This window comes from Centruroides vittatus, unplaced genomic scaffold (assembly GCF_030686945.1).
Source record: "Centruroides vittatus isolate TY-2023 unplaced genomic scaffold, ASM3068694v2 contig_3175, whole genome shotgun sequence".
In the NCBI taxonomy this organism is placed as follows: Eukaryota; Metazoa; Arthropoda; class Arachnida; order Scorpiones; family Buthidae; genus Centruroides; species Centruroides vittatus.
Genome location: NW_027122041.1, coordinates 274,962 through 285,928, shown reverse-complemented (window position 1 = coordinate 285,928; position 10,967 = coordinate 274,962). Strand labels below are relative to the sequence as shown.

The 10,967-nt window shown below is 32.6% G+C and overlaps 1 protein-coding gene across 2 annotated transcripts in view; it reads right to left on the bottom strand.

Moving 5' to 3' along the window:
• Window positions 1-9,243: 9,243 nt before the first annotated feature.
• Window positions 9,244-10,967, bottom strand: part of LOC136973449 (very long chain fatty acid elongase 6-like) — a 33,409-nt gene continuing 31,685 nt past the window's right edge. For both annotated transcript variants that reach the window (XM_067268177.1, XM_067268178.1), the window contains exon 3: window positions 9,244-10,069. In XM_067268177.1, coding sequence (XP_067124278.1) covers window positions 9,253-10,053 — 801 coding nt within the window. In that variant the 5' untranslated portion in view covers window positions 10,054-10,069 and the 3' untranslated portion in view covers window positions 9,244-9,252. The remainder of the gene's footprint in view (window positions 10,070-10,967) is intronic.

Here is a 10,967-nt window from a genome sequence, read left to right as displayed (position 1 = left end):
ACCGTATTCTGGTCATCGTACCGTCTTCGAGAGACAGTGTTTACGTCACAAACCGGTCGATGATTGAGTAAGCATTCACTTATGTCTCGAGAGACTAATGCTTTTGACTCTGGACTACGTTTTCTCTCGAAGGTTCTCTCGTCTTTTGACTGGTCTTTTGTCTGTAACTTCGATTTCGTTATATATGTTACAGTAAAAACCCGTTTTTAGTGAAAACGCGTTTTAACTAGTTGAAACTAGTTTTTACTGGATTTCATTGTTAAAACTAGAATTTACTGCTAGTCAAAAATGAATTTGTCTCTAGTTAAAACGTTTTAACTAAACAAAACGGTTTTTGACTAGACAAAACAGGTTTTAACAAAATGGCCTAGTAAAAACTGTTTCGACCAAGATCATAAGCGGCCGGATGGCCGAGCGGTCAAGGTTAGCAGCCTGCCGCCCTGGGGGACCCGGGATCGAATCCGGACGGGTCGAGAAATCCCCAGGAATTTTTCGGGGGGTGGTCCGTCCGGATATGTCGGTCCCCGTCCCTCACCACCCGGCTGCCTCATTGTAGGCCTGGCCGAACCCATAATGGGCTTGCTATAAGAGGCCCTCTTAGTGCCCACTGGGCGGAAAGAGTTACAAAAAAAAAAAAAAAAAAAAATCATTCAGCTAACACGTTCCTATAGTGTATGATGAATTTCGTATCGCTTTAACCCTTTTCCCCCGACATATTGTTTACGTTTATTTTGCGATCCCTCCTAGGGCAATATAGGTCAGTCAGGCGATATTATTTTAAAAGTTCACCAAAAATCAAATTATCATTATATCTATATGAAAAAAATCACATTTATTAATATCTTTAGTTCTAAATACGATATTTTTCAATGCATTTTATTAGAAAAATTGGTTAATGTTACCTTAGGATCCAAAATGGCGGCCAGGGAAATTTTTCCCTACTTCGGAGACTGCGATGGGGAAAAATTTTTCCCTAGAGTCGCGACGTCGACGACGTGGGGAATTTTTCCCCGTTCGGTTTCTACCCTGCGTTCGACGTTGCCGAGTATCCTGTAATCTCGAAACGGAGACGGTAGTGTGTAAATTTGCGACGGTAGAGGGAGCCTTTTCGTGACGTCGTGCAAGAGTAAAATCGGCGGGAAATTCGTAGGTGTGTTACAAACGAATATGCAAATGCATGATCTGTGACGTGATTTCTGTTCATTTCTGGGCAATTTTATGCAAATCGACTAGTTTCCAGTTGGAATCGTTTACTGCTGTGTTGCGACGAATTGCGTATTGGATTAATTGCTGTGTTTGTTTTTCGTAACGATATTTCATTCGCACCCAAATTGCTATCGTTGAATATTTATTATTATTATTTCCTCCAGTATTAGTAAGTACTGTTATTTCTTTTATAACAATTTAATCCTAAAAGTTAGAGAACTAAGTAATCAGAAATTAAGAAAAAAGCGTGTTTTTTCCCTATCCTTACCTCCCCTCGTTTAGTTTATTGCCAATTGTTCGATAATGACTAGTTTTGCCGATTTGAGTTGCAACGACGAATTTTGGTTGAGATGCACTTCCCGTGATTTCTACAAGTTGATGGAAGACGACTTTTCGGAGCTAGGTTTGCCTCCCCGTATCGATAACGCATCGAATTTTGCTGTAAAATTAGGCATACAGCCGACCGAGTCCGTTTGCATTCATTGCGATGAAGATAAGAATTGCTTCATATGTCAGGTGAACGACAGATCAGAAAACACTGTGAATTGGATCGTTTATAAATACGTGAATTCCGGCAGTACGATAATAACGGACGAATGGAAAGGATATATGCATATTGACAACATAGAAGGAGTAGTGGTCGAACATAGAACTGTCAACGATTCGAAAAATTTCGTCGACCCCCAAACAGGAGATCATACTCAGAATATCGAACAATCGAAAAGTGAGTAAAAAACTCCTCTTTTTGTTGTTTTTTATTGTTTATTTCGGTGAAAAAATCCGCGGAGTCTGCAGAAAAATTCAAGATGGCGGCCGGAACCGCGGCCATCTTGAATGGAGGGAAAAGTTTTTTCCTCGTCGCAGTCTCCTACGTAGGGAAAATTTTCCCTGGCCGCCATTTTGGATCCTAAGGTAACATTAACCGAAAAATTTATAAGAAAAAAAATAATATATATCAGAACTGACACATAAACTTGATAATTTGTAACATTTTGTGAAAATTAACATTGTCTAGTTACATAGTTGGGGTATACTATAGATTACTCCCTATGGAATTTCGTATGTTTGGGTATATATCTGAACTCAGGGGACCGAGACGAGTTCAACGATACTCTACTTTTGGACCGGAGACGAAAAATAAAAAAGTTATCATACTTTTTTCCGGCGATCGCGCGATGATAGGGAGTCGCGTCGCTCTCCGCTAAGTCGGTCTCGCTATCGCGATCGGGAGTCCCGTCGCTTGCCGTTAAAATTGCCTTTAGTAGACGTTTCCCCCCTTTTTTTACTTTGTTCAAGAACTACCGTGAATCGATCACTAGTTTAGCACATGGCGGCGTGTGGTGGAGCCCATACGAGAGGTCAGTCGGGCCGCCATGTTCGCTGCCATAAGTAACATTAACCGAAATGGCAATCGCGCGATGATCGGAAGTCGCGTCGCTCTCTCCGCTTTCGTATCGCGTGTTTAACGCTCCGGGAGATGACCGTAGTCCGACGTCACGGTTTGCAGACTTTACCGCAAGATGGCAATACTAGCAACTACGGTGCCGTCTGCATGAGAGCATTAAAAAAGTATGGTAACTTAAAAAGTGTGATAACTTTTTTATTTTTCGTCTCCGGTCCAAAAATAGGGTACCGTTGAACTCGTCTCGGTCCCCTGAGTTCAAATATATAATCAAAGTCCTGAAATTCCATAGGGAGTAATCTATAGTACACCCCATAGTTGTTTGCTGGCATTGAGCCAGAAAGACGTAGAATATTGTTTTGTACAGTACTATTCGATATAACACTTATGCATGTAGACGTAGAATATTGTTTTGTACAATTCGATATAACACTTATGCATGTATGTTTATTCGTTGTGAAATTATCGCACATTATATCTAACATTTGTTTGGAATCAAAATTTTATACTGCTATCAACTAATATAATGAATTATTATACTTTATTCACTTCATATCGAACGAGATTATATCTGTTGTTAATAAATTTTACAAAAATCGATATTTACCAACATAACGATGAATCGGCACCCTTGAAGTTTTGCTTAAAAAGCCAGGGTACCGATCGATCGGTGCCTTCAGGGACAAAGGGTTAATTAATGTTAATAACACAGATGTGTGACTAATATTTTCAATAAATATCGTATTAAATAATACAAATGTTTTAATCCCAATCATCACTTTATTTATTTCCCCCAAACATATTTATGTAGCTAAAATTAGTTTTAACTAATGTTAAAAGTTAAAAAGTTAATGTTTGATTTTAGTTTTATCTAAAATCAAAACATGTACAGCAGTAAATTCTAGTTTTAACTAGACAAAACGGGTTATAACAATGACATTCAGTAAAAACTAGTTTCAACTAGTTAAAACGCGTTTTCATTAAAAACGGGTTTTTACTGTAACATATATATCAATCAATATATATATAACGAAATCGAAGTTACAGACGAATGAATGGATATAATGGATGACTAGTTACTACTCGCATTATGCAATCGTATTAGAGAACATTCTGTATTTCGGGACGGAATATTTCGAGATAGAGATAACGCTTTTTTCTAATGGCCACTTTACATTTCACTCGGGAACGCCACTGACTACATCTTTTTTGAAATAATTCTACATGAATTATGAATATGCTGTTAATCTTATCCGTTACTTCCAGCCATCGTGTCTAAGTATTTTTCGAAATATTGTCATCACATTTTCCCTTAAATAACATGTAAGTACGCACACTTTTCTAACTAACTTAATTTATTAAAATTTCTATCTGTTAAGAGACAACGTTATCCAAAATATTTCGACGTTATAATCTGTAAAACATTATAAGAGAAAAACATGTCTTTGTCAGAGCCATGCGTTTTATTAGACCTAGTACTTCACTTTCTTTATCACTCTGTAAGTTTGTATTCTGCCTTTTCGAAAATTTTACAATTTCATTACTTAAAATTCTGTACTGTGTTGTGCGCGCAGATAATTCAAACACATATAATCAACCTAGTAGAATTGTGATGTCAAAGACGAGTGACCAGAGGTCATTTTTGCCTCCAGAAGACGAGTTTCATCTCTCGTTTTGAGGTTATTCGAGAGATAAGTGACCAGAATACAGAATCTGCTTTATTTAAATATCCTCCATTTCCAAATAAAACATCTGCCCGTTCTCTCATCAAGGCCGTCGAGCACTTATATCGGGCCCCTTATGCCTTTTTTTTTTGTTCATTTTTTTAACAAATATAAAACGTAGAATATTTCTTTATCCGTATACTACTAAAAGTCTGAGATTGTTTCGTTTGTTGTAATTAAATACAGGGGAAAAAAACGGCGCAAAATACGCTATATTTTGAAGAATTCTATAACTTACTCCAAACGAGAATAGAAACAAAACATATATAAAAATAATAAAAATATAAGAACAGCTAATAACTGAGTACAAGAGTTATCCCCAATGCGTTTGCTACCTGTTCATTTAATATCACTTGACATATATTTCGAAAAAATCTTCACTGCACGGATGGTTTCGGCTCTCACCTTGACCCTTGAGAGGGAGGGTTCGAGTCCGAGGTTGATGATCCTAGATTTACTTCTAGGGAAACTATAAAACAAGATATGCGGTGGCGTTACGCATCTATAAACGCTACTATTACCTATAACAGTATCTAACTAGTAAGTGACCTATGGGCGGCGTAGTTAATTAATAAAATACAGTCTTAAAAATGTTATATTTTTTAAGTAAAAGTAACATTAATTTGTAGAAATAGTAACCAGTACGGGTCAAAGGAAAAAAATCCAGTTTTTCCCCCTATAGACGATCCAGTCTCTGATTTCCGCGCGATAAATATCAGTCAGAATATGCTAGTACAGAATTCTGCTCCTAAATTTTACATGCGAAAATATTCATTCGTGTGTTCGGCCCTAAGAATGAAATTAAAATAATCGATATAATCGAGTTGTTTGAACAATTTCTATCACTACTCAATTAAAACTTTCGGATCATTAACAAACTACACAACCTGAGCACGCATAACAGCGTACATCAGTGTTTTTCACTTTTAAGTCATTTATTTTACTTTGTGGCAATTCTATTCAACTTTTAGCTTTAGCTACGCGTATCTCTTATGTAAATATATATAAAATAAGCGTGTATGTATGTGCATAATCATTAAAGTTTATGGAGCACAGTAATAAGGATGTATTTTTTATAATTAATACAAAACTTAACATAAGTAGCGATAGTTTAAAACATAACAAAAGGAATTTTATAATTTTATCTGGATTGTTTGCACTTACAGTTCAGTTCAACGTTCGAAGCGCTTCTAGGGATGATCAGGTCTATGGAGTAGGATGATTCCTCGCTTCTCTGAGTTCTGTAATGCGCGCGTAACGCGATGACGTATTTGAAGAATCACTCGGGTTCCGAAAATGTTTTTACACCTTTGCTTCGTTCTAACGGATTTCAGCGTATTTAATTTGCTAAGGCTTAATCTCGTCCTAATATCTGATGTGAGAGTAAACCAATCAGCGTTTTGTTGAAATGCTTTCATTTTATTGGATAAAATAGTCGCGCTGCTTAAGAAACAGGAATTCACTACAGGTACACCAACGAATTTTTGACAACTGAAGGTCCGTCACATCCTTTAAAACCGGACAAAATTACGAGAGAGAAATTGAATTCCCGTGGCCACCAGACTAGTTTATTGGGGATCACAGATGATGATGTATTTATGCTATATTTGGTGGGGATATCGCAAATTTGTGTTATTCTTAGTTTATTTTGTTTAAATTTAACAATAGAGGCTTCTAAGAGAGATGAGTGTTAGTAGTGGTGTTAAACGTAAACCTTATCGACAGTGGCGGCCTTACGGGGTGGCCAGCAGGGCAATCGTTCGGGGCCTCGCTCTCGCAGGTGCCTCGCGCAACAACTCAAATAGAAAAAAGTTGATATTTAAAACTTTTTATTTTATCCTTAGCTATTAGTTATAACAATAAAATAAATTTGATTAATTTATAGTACAGTATATATTAATATTAATAAGTGCCTAAATAAAATTTCTCATTTAGATTTATTCAATCTCATATTCGTATAAAAAGTAAGATTAACGATATCAAAATTAATTAATTTATCAGAGAATATTAATACTTTTTGTAATTTGACTGTAAAACACATTTGAAGAATTCATTACTATTTGAATCCTACGCCCCGAGCATTGGAAAACCCACTTGAACGCGGTTTTGTTACTTTCGTAATTCATAAATTATAAATGCAATTAAATAAACAAATAAAGTGTCAAGTTTCTAGCATCCATGACACTTTAGACACTTGACAGGTGTGTAATTAGAGAGTTAAAAGTGTGTTGATGAATTATTATTATATACGCTACCATGGTTGGTCCGCCAAAAAAGTTAATCCGCAAAGCTTTAGAACCAAGGACGCCGGAAATTTTTTGGTGTACCTGTATTATATAATACTTTTTTATTTTGTTTAGGTTTTATTCAGATTTTGAGATAGTATTGTTAAAAATTATTATTGAAAAGGGCATGATTGATTCAGAACGCGCCTACTTTAATTAAAAATTTGAATCAGAAATAATAATAGAAGTAATTTCGATGCTGAAATAGGGTTACGTAAGTTAAACTATTGTTATGTTTATCGTAATTGTAACGACTTGCTGTTGACGCAATGTAAATTATGTCATGTCTTCTAACCTAATGACGTAAACTAATGATAAATCTTTATGCACATCTTTAAATGTTTTAATGAATATAAGATTAATATTCATATTCGAGCAATCTTGAGTTGCTCGAATGATTCAATTAATTATTTTTTTCTACTCAAATAGATACTTTTAGAATATTTTCAAAAATCAATATTTGTGATAAATTAAAATAAATTCTTGCTTTGAATGAATGGTAAATTTATATGTAAAAGTTATTTTGCACATTCCTATATTTTTCTATGTAGCCTAAATTTATGAAATTTTATTGTATTTTTCTTAACCGTAACGTATTACTAGGACATATTTTGTTTACATGTGTTTAACTTATTCTATTGATATAGGTTTTTTTTATATTCGTATTACAGACAGTCCACGTTTTGGACTTTATGCTTCCTAAACATGATTAGAAAAATCGACATGTTATAAATGAAGTTCCTTGCATTATAATATTCAACTTATAGCTCCCAGAGGTTAACTCGAGGTCTCAGAGAACTAAGAAAAAAATGATAGAATCTCTTATTAAAATAAAAAACTTTTTTTATGATAAATATGTTAGAGTAGATAAACGTACGAATCTTGAAACGTCGAGAAATGGAAAAAATCGGGGGCTTTTTCTATATATGTGGATGTTAGTGTGTGTAAGGGCGCGCGATTTTGTTTACCCCTTTTAAACCTTAGTAACTCCTGCGCTTTTTGTCGAAAATTTATGAAATTTTGCAGGGAGATTTGTGTATAAGGGGATTGGCGCTATTCAATTTTGGTGGTTAAAGGTCGACGGGGTAGGGAGATAAAAGGGATCGTGTGTCATATCTCGAGTATGGTCTCGTAATGACGATTTTACTCTATTAGCATTTACAATTTTTTATAAAACCCATCACTATCCTCAAAATTAACTTTTTGCTATTTTATAATAATTAAAACAATAAAAAGTTTTTTAATAAAATATCGTAAGAGATGACCACAAACAGCTTTAAATGTTACCGGGAAAGTTAACAACTCGTTGCTCGTTAAAATAAATCGGTAATTGTCAAAACTAATACTGATGAAAAGCTGTGCTGTACGATAGAAATTTTTGTTAGTCATATTAAAAATATAAGAAAATGAATTTTGCTTGCATAAATCGATGCATTAAAGTATTAATATAATGTAGTGTACGAAAGAGCGAGTTGTCTGGATATCGAGTACTGCCTGTATTACATCCAAAACCATGAATATTAAGAAACTTTATTTTTAGAATAATGAGGATGTTCATGTTTACATGTTTCATTTGCAATTTACTTAGATTTATTGATACGAAATGATTCTTTATACTTGGAGTACTTTAGTAGAAATAAAATATTATGATAATAAGATATACTTTATTCTCCAAGAAACATGACTTACAAAAAAAAAAAAAAGGCATATCGGATTAGGAACAATTACTTAATAAGAATTCCAATAATTAAAGTTGCTTTCCCGTATTTTTGAAAAATTTTAACTTTTAAGCTATTTAAATTACTAATTTTTCTAATTTAAATGTTTGTAATTCGATTAGAAGTATATAATTTGTGAATTTGTAAACGGATTGAAAAGTTATTAATCTCATTTATGTTTATAAATGAAACTTCATATATTTCTTTCAATGTAGAATTTATGTTTCATATTAGTAAAATTCATATTTGCAAAGAATAAACAACAAAAGAAATTACTTTATTGACAGTAAAAAATATATAAAAACTATATTTTCATATTTGCAGCAGTATATTAAAATAATTTTATAGTGAAAAAATATTTATAAGTGCTATATAAAAATTAATGATAAAACAAATTAATATGTTTACTTATACATATAAAATGTAAATGTTAATTACTGTTCGAATTCATTTTTCATATAATACTATTTTATATCATGAAATACGTTTTCAGTATGTACTGTACAGTACATTAGCTGAAAGTATTATAAATGAATGAAAATAATTTATTTTTACAACATTTTAGCAAACGCAGGTATACATACATTCATAATATCCGTTTGACAAATTTGTAAAATCTCAAAAAATGTAAATAATTTTAATATAAATTTAAATATAAAATTAGTATTTATATAAAAATTATACATCTCTGTTTTAACTACTACTATAGTTAAATCTCAATATAGCGCTCTCCTAATTATCGCCACACTTGTTTTAATTTTCAAGTTCACGGACTTCAAGTTCACATCATATCAAAGTTTGTATAGCCATATTATCTTATTTTGAAACCAAAAATTATAATTATGAGAAGAATTATTTCTTGTTCTAATTTCAACAACATTCATTTAATTCAATTTAATTCAACATTAATTCATAGTTTATTCTTTTTTGTTCTTTTTAGAACAAACATAATTAACATAAAAGAATCGTGCAAATAAGAAAAAATACGAAACATACATTACAATAATAATAAATATTGGTCTTAAAGGAAATCTACAATCATCTCTAAACGCTCGGAAATAAAATGCCATATAACACAGAAAGCAACCATATAACATTTGAAGAATTTGTATAGAAGTCAATGCCATGCTACAATATTTTGGTATTTTTATATTTAAAGCAGCCAACATGTAATATGTATACATAAGCGAATGAACAAAATAATTGGCAACTATAAATCCATGACCAATTGGAAGTCTTTTACCAATAGCGAAAGCTGTGATGATTGCGGTTAGAGCATGATGATAGTAATGAAGAAAGGTGAGTTTTCTTTTACGTAACACAATAAACACGGTGTCACCATATTCAATATTTTTAAGAATCTTAAAAAGCCATCCCCAAAATACGGAAGCATTCATTTGCAAACCATAATTTTGATCGCAGATAGAGAAGGCCATGCTAAAATCCCATACTACATGTAAATATCCGGGTAACATACGAAAAGTAGCAAATATGCTGATAAAAGCCATTGCAAAATTCCAAAAAGCTAGTAAATACTTCAGTTCGAAAGCTTCTTTTTCTTTCATGTATGATCTCAAATTAAATATAACTACTAAATAAACGATGGAATAATATAATTGATGATGCCATGTTTTATTTTCAGTTTCTATCACTTCAACTCCATCAATTAATTTTTCAAATTCAAATGGTTGTAGTACTGGAAATGTTACGTTTGCCATAACTGCTTCTTTTATTCTGAAAAAAAAATAATGTTAAAAGTTAAATAAGATAAAAATTGAATAATCTAAAATATAAATTCACAGTTTCTGATTTAAAATTTCAAAAAATTTTCCGGTTTTTGTCGATAAAATTTTTCCCAGCTTTACGCAGAAAAACTGGACATCTAAAAAATCGTATTGTCTTTGTATTCGTATATAATTTCATTAATAGTCTTTTGCTTCACTTGCAATTAGTTTTAATTAGTTTCCACTAGTCACGGAAGACATGTTGACTTATTGCCAATTCATATTGGCAATAAGTCAACAGAATAACAGAAGCTGAATAACAGAATTTGATTTTTAAATTTATTAGTTTTTAATTGATTTTTTAATGGGAAATTATATTAATAATTACTTAATGTAATTAATAAATTATATACAAAAGTTTTTACCAAAAAGTAATCTATATAATAAGAAACTGGAGGTTTCGAACTACAACTGCCATACATATAGTCTATATACTTGTTACTAAAAATAAAAAAAAAATACTGCATTATGAAATTACGAATATTCATTTTTTGATTTTTACACTCAAGAAGATAAGCAAAAAATTAACTTCGATACACTTCAGTAAAAATCAGCGGCGTAGCTAGGGTTGTCCGGGACCAGAGCGGAACCAGATTTGTGGGTCCCCGAATTACCATTTATTATTACCATTACGTAAACGACACCCCTGTAGAAAAATTTTTTGGCAGGGGTGTCCTTTTTCCATAATGGTAATTGGGAACGTCCAAACAAAAACAAGTAAATTTCGGCTTTTAAATTTATTTATTCCGTTTTGTGCGAGGTGAAACGAATAATATTAGGATACATTTAAATTTTAAAACTTATTTTACGAGCTTTCTGACTAGCAAAACAGAAATAACAGAATCGAA